The sequence below is a fragment of the Syngnathus acus genome, chromosome 8, assembly GCF_901709675.1.
Source record: "Syngnathus acus chromosome 8, fSynAcu1.2, whole genome shotgun sequence".
NCBI lineage: Eukaryota > Metazoa > Chordata > Actinopteri > Syngnathiformes > Syngnathidae > Syngnathus > Syngnathus acus.
This window is the reverse complement of record NC_051093.1, coordinates 3,240,897-3,256,893: the sequence shown is the minus strand read 5'-3', so window position 1 is coordinate 3,256,893 and position 15,997 is coordinate 3,240,897. Positions and strand designations below refer to the sequence as shown.

The 15,997-nt window shown below is 47.2% G+C and overlaps 2 protein-coding genes across 4 annotated transcripts; one reads left to right on the top strand and one right to left on the bottom strand.

Moving 5' to 3' along the window:
- Positions 1–169: 169 nt before the first annotated feature.
- LOC119126389 (proline-rich transmembrane protein 2) lies at positions 170–3,365 on the top strand. 3 transcript variants are annotated; one of them, XM_037257651.1, is made up of 5 exons: positions 170–416; positions 1,100–1,266; positions 1,334–1,632; positions 1,710–1,842; positions 1,912–3,365. In XM_037257651.1, exons 2-5 carry the CDS (start codon positions 1,140–1,142, stop codon positions 1,929–1,931), a joined length of 579 nt encoding a protein of 192 aa, XP_037113546.1. In that variant the 5' UTR covers positions 170–416; positions 1,100–1,139; the 3' UTR covers positions 1,932–3,365. The 3 variants fall into 3 exon arrangements, with proteins under 3 accessions (XP_037113546.1, XP_037113545.1, XP_037113544.1); XM_037257650.1 differs by having other exon boundaries at positions 171–416; positions 1,121–1,275; XM_037257649.1 differs by having other exon boundaries at positions 172–416; positions 1,100–1,275.
- Positions 3,366–3,836: 471 nt separating this feature from the next.
- On the bottom strand, positions 3,837–8,147 carry LOC119126207 (major vault protein-like). The gene is given in 15 exon segments (XM_037257341.1): positions 3,837–4,062; positions 4,064–4,092; positions 4,163–4,283; positions 4,354–4,470; positions 4,562–4,773; positions 4,840–4,984; positions 5,047–5,489; positions 6,155–6,343; positions 6,486–6,611; positions 6,759–6,995; positions 7,068–7,162; positions 7,256–7,387; positions 7,518–7,638; positions 7,731–7,926; positions 7,990–8,147. Coding segments are annotated over 15 exon segments (2,415 nt in total). The 3' UTR covers positions 3,837–3,968.
- Positions 8,148–15,997: the final 7,850 nt, after the last annotated feature.

Here is a 15,997-nt window from a genome sequence, read left to right as displayed (position 1 = left end):
AACGTAATATTCTGCCCTTGCTTAATATTTAGTAAACGGGATTAAGGATAATTACGGCAAACGTGGCTGACACTGTCAATCTCTTGACGTTTACACAATTAGAGAGGACCCTCTTACACACGCGCGCACACACACACACATTCACACACATATATATACACACACACTCTCCCCTCCCTTGCAGTTGTTGCAGTCAAGCTGCAGCAGAGTGAGTCTTCATTGTCTTCATCATCCTCAACAGCCCTTCCAGCATTTGGACTGCATTTCACCATCTTTCCACATGAAAACAATGATAATTATCATGATTAATGGAAATAATTATTGATCATTGTTGTTATTGACAATCAGTGGATCACAGCTTTTTCTTCTGCTCACAAAAAGATGAACACTCTGCAGCTCCCGGTTTATTAGAGCAGGTAAGAACTGTGTGTGTGTTCATTTGAGTGTCTTTCATGTTTTAAGTCCACGCTTTTGTGTGGACTTGTGTGCAATCACCTAAGTAGGGCATCACACCTTCAACTGCACCACACACACACACACACACACACACACACACACACACACACACACACACACACACACACACACACACACACACACACACACACACACACACACACGGATACACACGCACCATCGGTCTGGCGCGCGTGTGTGGACAGGGTCTAAAGTAAATAACGTTCTTTTGGTGTCCAAATGTGAGGTGTGGTTGATTCATTCTGCGCCTTGATGGCTTTTCAGAATAAAATGTGGTGTGGTTAGTGGTGAGATCACAGATGAGGCAAGGAGCCGCCACCAGGTAGCGTTTGTTGCGTCTGCCTGGCATTGCCTTCATCGTGAAGAAAAAGATGAAGAAGCAGAAGTTATTTGTCGTCAATGACAAGGAATCGAACCTGCACATCCGTCAGTCTGTTCGCTCAGTCAGAATGAATTGTGTTCCAACTTCTTGCCAGCTGGCCGTCGTTATCGTCAAATCCGTATCGCAGCACTTAAGATTGGCTGCGGATAAATCTTCTGCATTGTTCGGAGTTTATTTAGGGCGAGGCATTGAGATGACACAATTCAAGATCACAGCAAAGCCTATCTTTCTTCTTCCCAGCTGACCATTTGCATCTGTTAGGCCCCGCCCCTTGAGTAGCATGGACGAGTCACAGCGTCCGGGAGATGGAGAGGACGAGCGCCCAGCGGTCACGTGCCAACCGGGCGACAGCGTCCAACAAGCCCCGCCCCCTGCAACAGGACCCACGGACCACCTGGCAGTGAACGGTGAGACTGGTAAGCCAACGCCCCCCACTTGGTTTCTGATGAGAAACGCTGACACCTCCCCCCCCAGGTAACGGCGTGGGTCCTGCCGCACCCTGCGCCCTGACAGCCACATCCCCGTCCAGCCCGTCCAAAGGGGGTCACGCCAACGGGCGTCCTCGTTCAGGCAGCCGATCTGGTTCGGTGGCGCCCAATTCCCCGAGGCCGTCGCTCAACTCTCCACGCCCATCCATCGGCCGCCGGCCCAGCGCCGTGCCAGAGGGTCCGGCCCATGGGTCCAAACCGCCCGACTACCTGATGCTGGCCATCCTGTCCTGCTTCTGCCCTCTGTGGCCCATCAACATCGTGGCCCTTACCTTCTCCGTCATGGTGGGTGTTATCATGTTACGAGACTTGTCTCAAGTCTCAGGCAAATCTCTTAAATGTGATCAGCGGTGTCGTTTCAGTCTCGCAACAGCCTGCAGCAAGGGAATGTGGACGGCGCCCGTCGTTTGGGCCGCAACGCCATGATTCTGTCCGTGGTGGCCATCTTGGGGGGCATCGCCATCATCGCAGCGGCCATCGCGCTCAACCGCGAATGTAAGATGATCCTGAGGCTCAGAATTTCACACACAGAACGAGACATTTTGTTTTGTTTGGTTCCCACAGTGATTTTAAAATCGGGATAACGAGCCGGTGCCCCCTTCCACCCGGGAAACCTCCAGCGCCGACTTCCAGTTCCTGCACGACGAGCATGTGCCTGATGTTCTACCTCCGCCACGGTAACCCTTGTTGCCATGGAGACCCACAGCATCCCTCGATGTTAGCGGCGGAGAACGTCTTCTGCATGACCGACGAAAGCAACCCAAACAAGCATTTTTCGCATTTGAATGTTTACAAACCTTCCTTCCGCCTATTTGTGCCGTCCGTCACCATGGCGACCGCTCGTCGCATGTTGGCGGACACGCTTGGGTCACGGAGGACTCTTATAACGCTGCATGCTTCCGACCTTTGCCACATGGCCTCTTTTCAGTAGCACTGTGTAAATAAGCGTAGCAATTAACAATAATTTTGATCATCGATTAATCCTTCGATTATTTATTTTCGATTAATCGATAAATCCGATAAATGCGTTTGTTTACCATTCTTTTCTTCAAAAACATCATTTCAAAGGTGCAGAGAAAGCACAAACATAAATTGATTCTGATTCAGTTCCTGGTTTGTACTGTAACATCCGTTAGAATATTGTGGCAAAAATCTTAATCATTGTTTTCCAACGTAAAAGCAGATTATTTTGAAAGAACACAATCAGTCTGCTTTCACAGAGGACTCACAAAATAAGCGAACATTTTCAAGGAAACTGCCACTTTTCCACTTTGGAAAAAAACAAGGTCTAAATGGTTAATCGATGATCAAAATAGTTGTTGAATAATTTGTTAATTGATGAATCAATTAATTGTTATACTCCTAATTAGCATGCTGGTTTACTAATAAACACTATGCTAACCACTCACTCGCGCCACCGAGCTAACCCGGGCGCAGTTTGATCTTGCGCGCGCATGAAAATCGTATTCCGATCAATGAGTTCGCCTGCCGCACGATTGTTTACAGACTTGACGCTAACGTGATCATTTTCAGTATTAGTGACCAAAAATGTTTGGATTAAACAAACTTCTTGTGGCTTCTTACGTTGATTTGTTTACATTCTGATCTTGAGATTTTATTTTTAATGAACTCCCTATTTTCAATCATGAAATTTTGATTTTGTTTCCATCTGCCACAAGATTGTTGACACAAGCTCCGACTTGAAACTAACACGGCCGTTTTCGATGACCAAAACTGTTTTTAGCAAGACTTGGTCTTGCTTTGATCAAATGAAGAAAATGCTTCATTTTGATTTGCTCACATTTTTATCTGGAGAATCTTTTGAATGTTCAAACGCGTCCACGGCAACACCGTTTGCACTACTTTTATTTTCTAACATGTGACCTTTGTATTTTTCTATTTCTATTCTCTTTTGTACCGCCCACTCCGCTGCTTCACGATTATTATGGGATGTCTATCAATGCATGCACAGATTTATAAGATTTTAAAATAAAGCTCTCTTTACATGTGACTGCTGATCAAATCTCATTATTATTGATGATTATGAGATTAAACTTCAGGGAGTCGCAAGCGCCAAAGCGTGTTGCCACAGCAACCGTCATTCTGGGACAGAGAGGCGAGCGAGATGCAGACACGACATCCACTCGGTAGTTCCACATCACTCCAATAAATTATTCAAAGAGTGTGTGTGTGTGCCGTCGAGTCTGTGTGTGTGTGTGTGTGGGGGGGGGGGGGGCTGTCTAAGTGGGGGCAGTAGGGAGAAAGAGGCACTAACAAAATGGCTGAGATGAGTCGACAGGACGAAATGAAACAATTTGGAAAAACCAAAAAAACAAGATGGAGGAGGAACGTCCGGATGGAACACCAAGAGGAAAATACTTGATGTAATGGACCTCTTTGGCTCCTCCCCCTCCTGCTGATTTGAATCATCAGCAAGCATGATAATCCTGAGGAAGGGAGAAAAAACTTTAGAAATATATTTTACAAAATCAAATGAAACGCAGGAGGATTTATTTAGCATAGGATTTATTTCCTTTAAAGAGACAGACAGGTACAAGCAGTGCCTATATACGTGCAGATGGCCTTCTCCTTCATCTTGGGTATATTTGCACAACTTTTGTTTAGCCATGGCGGAAGTGCTCGCTCTGGATGTTAGTCAGCTTTTCCTGCTTCTCCACTTCCAGCAGGTCCATCTGCTTCTTGTAGCCCAGCTCCAGCCTTGGCCAGCCGCTCAAGCTCCGCCTCCTGCAAAGCACAAACGCTTCTGAGCGAGAAGGTCACGTTCTGAGCCCGTGACATGTTGGCGGCGACGTACAGCCTTGATGCGCTGAGCCTCGGCCTTTAGCTTAGCCTCGTGGACGGCCGCCTTGCCCTGGATGCGGGCCGCCTCGACTCGGGACTGGGCTTCGGCGGCGCCGGTGCTCTCCACGGCGGCGCTGAGCCACGATGCAGATGGATGAATATGAGGACGCGGACGGGCGGCCGTGAAGGCTGAGAGTAAGTTACCTGAGGGCCTCCAGCTCCAGGAGCTCCTTCCTGGCTCGCTCGGCCTCCGCCTGGTCAGTGATCCTCTGCCGCTCCAGCTTCCCGCGAGCCTCCTGCTCAAGACGCTCGGCTTCATGCCTGCGGGCGTTGCCGACCAGAATTAAGTTGTCAAGATGGCAGAAGGTCCACTGAACCGGTTGACATTCTTACGCCGGGCGATTTTGGTCACCTGGCGGCGGCCTCCTGCGGGTTGGTGGTGATCTCGATGGCTAGTTGGATGCTTTTCTGCAGGGCGTCACGCGTGCGCTGGTCGACGGGTTCCACCGATTGGATGTCGACGCTGCTGATGACCAGTCGGTTCTGGTGGAAGCGGAGACTGGGCCGCACGGCCAGCTTCTCGTCGAAGCCGAACACGGCCGAGTAGATGATGCGGTTGGAGTTCTGCCGAGGGAATAAGACATCTAAAAACGTTGCATTGGTGTTAGAGACAGAAAGGAGTCAGCGAACCTTGTGGAAGTCGTCAAACTGCACGGAGGCGACGGCGCCTCGAACCCGTGACGCGATGGCCTTGCAGGCGTCACCCACAAAGTCCGGCACCGAGAACAGAGCGTTGGCCTCCGCGGCGTCCACGGGCGGCTTCACGTCAAAGTGCCTGAGGGGACGACGGCGGGACGTTACACACGCTCACGCACACCCTTCTTGCGGCACACACACCAGTTGTAGGAGAGCTGCAGCTGCAGCCTGGCGTGGTCGGCGGTCTCGATGGTGATGATGTCGGTGAAGAAGTCGGGTCCGAGCGGGAGGCAGATGGCCTTAATGACGTTGCCGCGTTTGGGCCTGTCGCCGGACAGCGACAGGACGGTGAACTGCTCGTCAGGCCCCAGCATGACTCGCTCGGGCCCGAAGACCACGCGGGCCTTCTTGGCCCGGTCGTCGTAAACCTGGACGGCGGCGTTGTGTGGGACCCGGAAGGAGACCACCAGGGTCTTGTCCCGGTTTTTGCCCCCCAGATCCTCCGTCAGGTTCCTCCTGTTGGAGCGGTCGGCCAGAGGGTCTCGGGGGGACGCCAGGAAGTCCTCCACGTTGGCAGGGAGCTCCTTAGACCATAGCTCCTCATCCTGGGTCAGCATGTAAGTCTGGCCGATCACGGCGCGCACCTGACACGCAATGAGGCATGAGCCAAACTATGTGCTATGCACCTTTTCAAAATCTTGACATCATTTATTCCAAATGATTTTGCGCACCCCGAGCGACTATTGCCAGACTGATATGAAATCTCTCAACTAATCACTGATTATCACAATCGTGATCAATTCATTTGATAAATTGATGAATGAATTCCTTGGTGCATAATTAGGGTTGTTACCTTTCCGGTCTTGATGTCCATGACGTAGATTCCCTCGTGCGCCAAACTATGTGCTATGCACCTTTTCAAAATCTTGACATCATTTATTCCAAATGATTTTGCGCACCCCGAGCGACTATTGCCAGACTGATATGAAATCTCTCAACTAATCACTGATTATCACAATCGTGATCAATTCATTTGATAAATTGATGAATGAATTCCTTGGTGCATAATTAGGGTTGTTACCTTTCCGGTCTTGATGTCCATGACGTAGATTCCCTCGTGCGCCAAACTATGTGCTATGCACCTTTTCAAAATCTTGACATCATTTATTCCAAATGATTTTGCGCACCCCGAGCGACTATTGCCAGACTGATATGAAATCTCTCAACTAATCACTGATTATCACAATCGTGATCAATTCATTTGATAAATTGATGAATGAATTCCTTGGTGCATAATTAGGGTTGTTACCTTTCCGGTCTTGATGTCCATGACGTAGATTCCCTCGTGCGCACCCTGCGGGATGGCCCGGCGCCTAAGTACCACCTCCACCTGGGTGGGGGGCACGTACGCGACGGGGCCTCGCAGCATCCAGCGGTCGCCGGGCCTACGACGCTTGCTTCGCTCGACTTCTTCTTCTTCGTCGGAAGAATGGTTACGCTTTTGCCTTTGAGGCAAAACAATCGAGATGGGGTCCTACAAACACAACATGGCCACTTTGAGCATCGGACAAGGTGGCAGGCGGCCCCGGAGCAACAGGGGGCCCCACAGCAGGGGGCCCCACAGCAGGGTGCGGGCTCACCTCCTGGGTGTCGTCGAAGGCCTCAATGGCGCGCAGGACGAGGCCCTCCTCTTCAGACAAGACGAACACGTCCTGAATTCCTTGCTCCAGATGCTCGCCTGGCTGCAGGAAGAAGGAGCGCACCCCCTGGTGGACAACATGGAAAAGCAAGTGCTTTCAAAATTCTCAAATTGCACAAATGAGATTATAGAGTAGCTCACCCAACAGCCGTTTAAAGTAGAATTAAAAAGAAAAATGTCTTTTGGATTTTCAGTATGCAAAAATGAGACTCACCGTGACCACCCTCTTCCGGCCCGGCTGAGGTTTCCCGTCGGGTCCGACTGGGTCCAAAATGACGCAATACTGGCGCGAGCTGAGCGTAGTGACGTTGACCACGCCCACCACTTCCTCCGCCACCGACGGCACATGAGCATTGCGGTCCTCCAGGGTCACCAGCCACTCTTCTCCCGTGAGTCGTTCGTGACCTCCCGCGTCGCGGAAAGGTCGAAGTGCGCGCACGTGTAGCGCTTTCTGAGGGGGCGCAGGTCACCCGCCACACCGTCAGCTTCAAGTTTGAACTCGACAAGCGCAGGAAAAGCCCACCTTGGCCGTCAGGATGAAGGCGTTGACGATGTCGATGACCTCCTCGTGGGCGCCCGGCAGGTACGCGCCCACCTGCCTCACCAGCCACTCCTCACCTGAACGTAAGACGGGCGCCAGGTCAGGCTTGGAAGTTTCCAGCCACCACAAACAAACAGGAAGTGAGATAAAAGAAAGGAGGCGTGTCCCACCCGTAACCCGGAGCACTCCCCTGCGGTCAACGCCCTCTTGGCGCGCTCGCAGTCTTATGGCCTGGTTCTCGCCGATCACCGTGGGCTTGATGGTCTCCAGGACAACCACCTCCCTCCTCGGGATGTACGTGCCTGACGAGGAAGACAAAGAAAACAACCATTTTTTTCCCCAAACCCAAACCCGATTTGAACTTCAACAACTATGTCTGCGTTTCTATGTCTCCTCAGTCTTGAGTCTGTGGGTTTTCCCAAAAGCGCTCACCGGGTCCCTCAAAGAGCCACTCGTCTCTCTCCACGCGCTTTTCTCCGCCGTCCAGGAAGTCGAGCAGCGCCCGCAGACGGAGCGCTGTGTTGCGGTGAACCACCTGCAGGGGGGTCACGCCCTGAAGAAGAAAAAAAAAAGCAAACAAATCAGGTAGCTTTGGATTTGACAATTTCACATAGAAGCATTTGACCAATTGGACATCCAACCCACCTGCTGGATCTCCTCGCCAGGGTGAAGCGGGAAGGGATCCCTGGTGAGACGGATGTCCAGATCAGCGTGCCTGAGCTTAGCCTGGCGGGAGGCATCGACCAGAACGCGGCCGTTGTCGTCGCACGCCACCGGGTTGAGCACCACGCAGTAGTGGCGCGGCGGCAACATGATCATGCGCTTGGGCGCGAACAGAACCCTACAGGAGTCACATGACGTGAGCAAAACTGAGGGATGTCAGCACACGGGCGTGCCCTCTCACCTTTCATTGTCCACGCAGCGGTACGTTTGCGGGCCAATCTCGACACGGGCGATGCTGGTGTTCAGGTCCCGCACGTGAATGTAGTGGTCAGCCGGGATGATGAACGCGTCCACCTGGAAGTCCGGCTCGCATGGGCGATTTGCGTTCTCCTCGGCCATCATGGGAACAATAGCCCGCACTCAGAACCTGAACGGGACGGGCAAAGGGCATGAGTATGCCATCAGTCATGAGGACCCTGGAACGTTGCTAGGCAATTCTGTTACGCAATTAGTCCTGAGGCCATGCACGTGGTTTCAGAAAGTTTTCAGTCAAGACATTGACCAGGCTGGCTCTGTATTCATTACAAATGCCTTTGGTGTATGTCTTGGGCGTAAACAGGAATGTGGCGAGGTTAGTGCACACAGACACACAGGTCAACTCTGGTGAAGAGGAAGGAGTGGCCCAATGACTTTGGCACTTGAACTTTCAACAGACACGCCAGATAAACAAAAGAATAATGTACAGGTAAAGGAAATCAGAAGACTAAAGTTGATTCCAAATATATCAAACGTGAAGACCACTCGAAGTTCAGACGACATCCAACGGCAAACATTCTGACAAATACATCATCTTGAAGAATCAGTGAAAGAATACATCTAAATAAAGTAATAAAGAAATCAATCGTATTGTTGGTTTCCCTTTTTTGCTAGTGCATCAGAGTCTGGAGTAAAATTTGTTGTGGTAATTCTTAGGATAGAGCCGAGGTGTCGGTCCGTTAACCTAGATCTGTGACGGGCTTTGTTGACGTTCATGTGGCTGAACGTCTTCTCACACACGTAGGTCGAGCCTATTTTTTTAATGGAAGGATTCCAGGGGAAGGTTTGTGGGTGGCATTAGCATAAAACTGTATCTGAAAGCTCAGCGCGCGAATTACGAGAACACTGACATCACAGCCTACACTCGAAATTCGGCACTGATAGATGAAATTACTACGTACTAGGGGTGTAACAATTCATCGATACGCATCGATTAATCGATATAATGCTCTACGATTTATTGGCAGCGATGCTAAACGTAAACATCGATTTATATCGCCGTGTTTGACCTTGGACATTAGACGCGACTTTATTTTGAAATCCAGTTCATTGTTGCTTGCTTCCTCTTTCCGGGAGCAGTACGCGGCGTGTTGTGTTGTGAGCAGAGCAGGCACGTGAAAGGGGAGCCGACAACTACGCGGCTCCTGGGTTGGTGCTATGGCTAGTGTCCAAGAAGACGAGGAAATTCGCTCCCCTTTGGGCTTCAAGTCATTCGTTTGGAAGCACTTTGGATTCCAAAGAAAAGATGGCTCAACGGACAATTACAATTATTGTAAATAAATAGTTCAGTAATGCACTTTAAAGTTAATGGTATTACAAAAAAAGAAAGAATATTCATTTTTCTTTACTTATATGAGAAAAAATATAGGAATTTGATCAAGTTCAGTGTTAAAATAAGCACTTTGTATACTACAATACTCTTGTAATTTCCTAAATAAAGAGTTTGCAGTACCTTGTTGATTTTGCGTATGAATTGTTATAAATCAGGATATTGTTCTATATTTTTTATTTAAAAAAAATAAAATAAAAATATCGATCGTGGAGCACTATATCGTGATGTATCGTGAATGAATCACAGCAGGCTTTAAGATATCGGCAAATATCGTATCGTGGTTCTTTGTATCGATACGATATCGTATCGTGACAAAACCCGCGATTTACACCCCTACTACGTACTACTGAGTACGCACACGCACTTGTGAGTGTGCACCGTGCTTTATGACACGGCTCCCAGGAGTAATTGCGCTTCCCCATCTACTGGGGAAACATAGTAATTGCAGGGAAAATGACCCCAAACAAAATTGAACAATACAATTTATTCAGGTTTGGCGGGCCGGATTAAACGGCCCCGTGGGCCGGATGTGGCCCGCGGGCCGTTAGTGTGCCCATATCTGGGCTAAACGATAGTGACATAAACACAAACGAAGAGCTGAGAACGGGCCTGACGTAACATTCAGAGTTATTCAAGTAACTATTACATAAATAACAGGTTTATAAAACCATCTGTGTCACTCCAATTCATTAAATCCATCGATCGTCCTTTATGTCAACAATGGGTGCGCGCCGCTGACGGCGCTTGCACTTCAAAATATTCCACAGGCCCATATAACGATATATAAATTATATATCAAATAACTATTATATAAGCAATAATGCTATCAAACCATCTGTGTCACTCCAAATCATTAAATCCATCGATCGTCCTTTGTCAACAATGCGTGCGCGCAGCTGACGGCGCTTGCACTTCAAAATATTCCACAGGCCCATATAACGATATATAAATTAGATATCAAATAACTATTATATAAGGAATAGTATTATCAAACCATCTGTGCACTCTAAATCATTAAATCCATCGATCAAATTCCTCGTCCTTTTGTCAACAACGCCGCGCGTGCGCCCTGACGTCAGCCTCGTCGTTATTCCACAGATCTAGTATATAACTACATTGTAGCGTTAACAAAGTTCAAGGAAAGACGTGCGTTTGGTAAACGGCTCTTTAACAAAACAAACTTCCAGGCGTGTGGCGGCGTGGACTTCCAGCCACGGAAGTGGAAGAGAGCTCCATAGAATAGGACCGGGCGTGCGTAAAAGCCGTGACCGAGCCCCGTCCACCGTACAGCCCGGACAGCCACCCGGCCGAGCGCCGGCCCTCGACTTCCATCCACGGAGGTGAAAGAGAGCTCGGTAGAGTAGGACCGGGCGTGGGTAAAAGCCATAGTAGTTTTTCAAACCTTCTGTGTCACTCCAAATCCTTAAATCCTTCAAACTCTTCGTCCGCCGTGCAGGGCCGGTTCTAGGAATGCACATAAGAGGGGGCAGTCAGAAATGTGAAGGGGGAATGTTCTTTTTTTTTTTTTTTTTTTTTTTTACACATTTTTAACTTGCTACTCCAAGGCCTGCATGGTTGATTGATTCATAGTTGTTATGTTATTTTCAAATTTATTAGCCTGTGTAAGAAGCTAATTTTGACATTTACCTCAGAAGGCTGCAAACAGAAAGGAGGCATTCCGTTTTTATTTAAATTTTATTGAACATGCCATTGATATGTTTTATTATTATTATTACTATTACTATTATTGTTATTATTAGGGCGGCTCGGTGGCGCACTGGGTAGCACGTCCGCCTCACAGTTAGGAGGGTGCGGGTTCGATTCCACCTCCGGCCCTCCCTGTGTGGAGTTTGCATGTTCTCCCCGGGCCCGCGTGGGTTTTCTCCGGGCACTCCGGTTTCCTCCCACATCCCGAAAACATGCTTGGTAGGCCGATTGAAGACTCCAAATTGTCCCTAGGTGTGAGTGCGAGTGCGAATGGTTGTTTGTCTCTGTGTGCCCTGCGATTGGCTGGCAACCGGTTCAGGGTGTCCCCCGCCTACTGCCCGATGACGGCTGGGATAGGCTCCAGCACTCCCGCGACCCCCGTGGGGACTAAGCGGTTCAGAAAATGGATGGATGGATGGATGTTATTATTAGTATTATTAGTGTTTTTTTCAACTTGATTTTGCACGCCTGCACTTTTAAGTTATATAAGCCTTGCTTGTTCAATATTCATTGTAAAATCAAAACTTGTTTGATTCCATATTAAAAGGTTCATTTGTTCAACTTTGGCCCGCGGCTTTGTTCAATTTAAAATTTTGGCCCACTGTGAATTTGAGTTTGACACCCCTGAACTAGATTATCAATATCCGTACTCTGAATGGGGCTTAACCCGGAAGTGGGTGTGGTTCAACCCAGAAATAGGGTGATCCTGCCCCACAAGTTGTCTTTTTTGCCGGAAATGTAGACAAGTTGATCGAGCTGACATAAAGCTACAACCTTCAACAGTGCAAGCCAAGTCAACTCCAATTTGCCTTTCAAGTCCTGGTTTAGCTGTCCTCTTGTGAGAGCGGTACATGTGAACTTGAAGGGCGTCACGTGTGTAAAAAGTGCCAAAGCATTCTGCTACCCCACATGGAAATCTGAAGTTAGCTAAATTTCTGTGAATCCTCAAATGACGAACAAATGCAGGGATTGAAGCTGTGGTGAAATGACAGTACTTGCATGAGTAATTCATTTTGATGGCAAGCAAACTGATTACTACTAGTGTATTACTATTTTATTTTATTACTTATAGTGATAGTAGGCCTACTTACCGAGTTTCTGGACGTCGCGACGTGTGCTTGGTGGTGGTGTTGCCGCCAGGAGGAAAACCCACACGGAGGCAGAAGGTGGTGGGGAAAAAAAACAGGCGGGCAAATACTCAGCATAAAAATATAAAATAACGACACGGTAACGACCGTCGTAATGTCGCTGCTAGTGCTTCAGTAAGTTAAAAAAAAAAAAGAAGAGAATCTGGTCAGTGTAAGTTACTGCTATCACAAGCTAGCTAACAGTTAACGTTACCAGTAGCTAGCTCTGTCTGCCCTCTCTCTCGCGATCGAAATACAGCGCTCTCTCGGAGCCGTTTTCGCTGCCAAAGTGAAACAAATAGGAACACAACAACAACAACAACAAAAACCACAATACAAGACAAAGCCTTGTAAGAAATGTTGTTGTCGGAGCCAGAGGTGCAAGCGCTGTGATCGCGATTTGTCCCGTTTACTTTGACGTGATTCAAAGCAAGACCGTTGAACTCTCTTGATCCTCATTGGATAAATTCATGTCAGCCAGTGAAAAAGAAAAGGGAAAAAACTTAATGTTGGGAATAAAAAAATGCCATGGTAAGTCATTATGAGTTAAAAGTCATCATGATTATATGATATTTATATGATAATCATTGATTTTATTATGAGATATTTTCTCTCTCTCTCTCTCTCTCTCTCTCTCTCTCTCTCTCTCTCTCTCTCTCTCTATATATATATATATATATATATATATAAAAATTTAAATATAAATTCTCAATGTTCATTCATCAACGACATTGACAATAAAAATACAGTAGTTTACATTTGTATGTACAGTACTATACTGGCTATTGTGGTTTTCTTCCAGTAATGCTTCGACTACTGTGTTTTCCACTGTAATACTTACACTACTGAGATTTTGTCATGTTTACAAGGTTTAACTGTAACAATTACAGCAAACTACTGTAAAGATCATACACAGTAAGGTTACTGTTTCAATACAGTAAGTAACTAGATTTCACAGTGAAGGAATGGGGTCGAAATACAAAAAGTCCTGCCTAGCTACAAAAACAGATATGCTCAAACCTCATTGAATAAAGTACATAAACAGAAAAGTATATTCACATATTAAATCAATAAAAGAAACATTTTAAGCATATAATTATACCCACACAACAAATCAATAAAGAAGACATAACTAGACATTTTTGATAGGTGGTAATGACAAAGGTTTTATAACTTTGTGATCTGATATATATTTCTGAGCACTTTGAAAGAACAAATGTTTTTGGATATATTGCCTGAATAGCTGAATGACCCTTAAGGAACGGTTTAATGCATGCCTGATGTTTTTCTAAATCACGGACACTGCCAAAGTCGTCTAAAAATGTTCAGTACTTGATTGTATCTTATGTTTTGACTAATGCTAGACGCCGGTTTTCGATTACTACTGAACGTTCTGGACAGAGGGAAATATTTTGCCTAACAAAGAAAAGAGATGGTTGGAAGCATGATTAAACTAAGAATACAATGACGTAAGCAAAGACATGGAGTATCAAAAGAACAAACTTTGCATAGTCAGGAAACATTAATAAATTGATGATGTCACAGCCAAAAGCTCACATAATTCCGTACAAAATGACAAAATTGAAAGAATGACGAATGGATGAGGTGCGACAGTGTAAGAATGGAGCAGAATGTTTATAGGAAGGTCACTTGGCGATAAAACCAGCAGGTGCCAGAGGGAGACAGCCAAGGACTCGGCCAAAGATGATCGCCAAGGCCGAAAGACGGGATGGAAGACGGCAGCCCCCACACACACACCGAATCGCCCATAACCAGCACCCACTCCCATGGAATCAAACTCTACTGCGAACTTGCCCCACCCCAACGACTCATCACCCATCAAACTCGCCCCACACCGGCCTGTGCAACTGAATATAAGCTGACCAAAGAACCTTGAACGTTGCCTTTTCTGAATGGAGACTTTCTGCTCTTGAAAGGCCCAGCGCTGTATTGTACTTTCCTGAAAACAGAGCTTTCTTAACAAGAATTGTGATTGAACTCAACCAACCTGTGTAAGTCTAATTTCTGCTTCAGTGTCTTAGCATTTTCCTAAATCTGAAGAAATCAAACGAGCACGCAGTGAGTAAATTGGATAACAGGTGATTGGCAATGGCTTTTGCCGTGAGGCGCAGATAGCGCGCTCCCTAAATTGTGGACAAAATCCAACATACTCTGTCAGGGTTTTCCAAACTATCTTGATCGTATGATTATGTTGGAATGTATGTAACCAGTAATAAATAACCTAGCTAGATTAGTTTTATGCTTACGTTGGTGTGTAACCAGTAATAAATTACCTAGCTTGTCCCATCCTACACAATGTCGTAAAACATCCCCTGCTATGCTTTGACTAGAGGTCAAGGGTTTTCTCTTCCCTATCCAGTCCACTGTCACCCCCACCCTGTTTCTCTTAATAAAAATGCTCATGCAGGAGGCGAGAGTCAGACCTCCATTCGATCATCGCTGTACGCACGGCGACGAATGGACTCTCCACCTGCAGGTGTCAAAGGGCAAACTACTGTCTCCCGTGTGGTTCTTGCAAAATAAGTTAGAGTGAGCACCACTCTAACATACTCTAAAAAAGACTGGCTTTGTGGTTGTGCTGCCAAAAATGGACTTTATTGCTTTCCCTGTCATCGACTCTCCGGCTGCGTCTTGCCTCATTTGCATACTCACCGTGATTGGATGTTTACGGAGGGGCGCGGAGTCCTGACAGCAGGCTGTGTGAGGACACACACTGCACCGAGATGAGAGAAGAGAGGGGGCTGATTAAGATGTGTTTCTATCAGCGGATTTTTCACTTCTAAAGCCCTTGCGTAGAGCCGGCACTGCCGCCGTGTCACTTAGAAACAAAGCCGCTAATGATGCTGGTAGTACGCGGGGCCTTCGTCATCTTCGTCATCCCGTGATCAATCTTTATGTAAAAAGCCGCGTCGCGCTGCTGACGTCACTTGAAATTCAAATTACAGCAATCCCTTGCTACATCCGCGGGTCGTTTATCGCGGTTTCACTTTTTTTTTTTTAAATTACGGTATTCTGATTTCACAGATAGGACCCAGCAAGCGGAAGTATCACTTATATAAAAAGTCGATTTAGAATCCGGTTGACAGATAGATCAATTAGACCGCCTGGAAAAGTCCGAGTCATACCATGACGTCAGCGACAACATTGGCCAACCCCATCCAGGCTAAAATCAAAGACAAACTCGACATAAAGTTGACTTTTTGCTAGTCAAACTTCAGCTAAATTACACTTTCGCATCAATTTCCCTCCGTTACCATGTTAATATTTTAGCTGTGTCAGCTGTGAGATGCGACCAGAATGAGGAAAAACACTATAGAAAGAAGGCAACGACACATAGATCAGTAGAAATAATTGTCAATATATTTTCTTTTAATTCATTTGACGTATCGCGAGTATTACATATTGCACACGTGCATGAGGAGGACGCCGAGGTCACATGACTGCACTGCAACCTACAGCGACAACCGCATAGTGAAGTTTGCTGACGACACGACTCTGGTGGGTCTCATCACCAAGGGCGACGAGACTCAGTACAGGTTGGAGGTTGACCTTCTGACCGCGTGGTGCAGGGACAACAACCTCCTGCTGAACGTCAACAAGACCAAGGAGATTGTTGTTGACTTCCGGAAGGGTCACACCCAACACCTGCCGCTGACCATCGACGGTGCTGTGGTGGAGAAAGTGAGCAGCACCAGGTTCCTGGGGGTGCACATCAGTGAGGATCTCTCCCGGTCCACCAACACCGT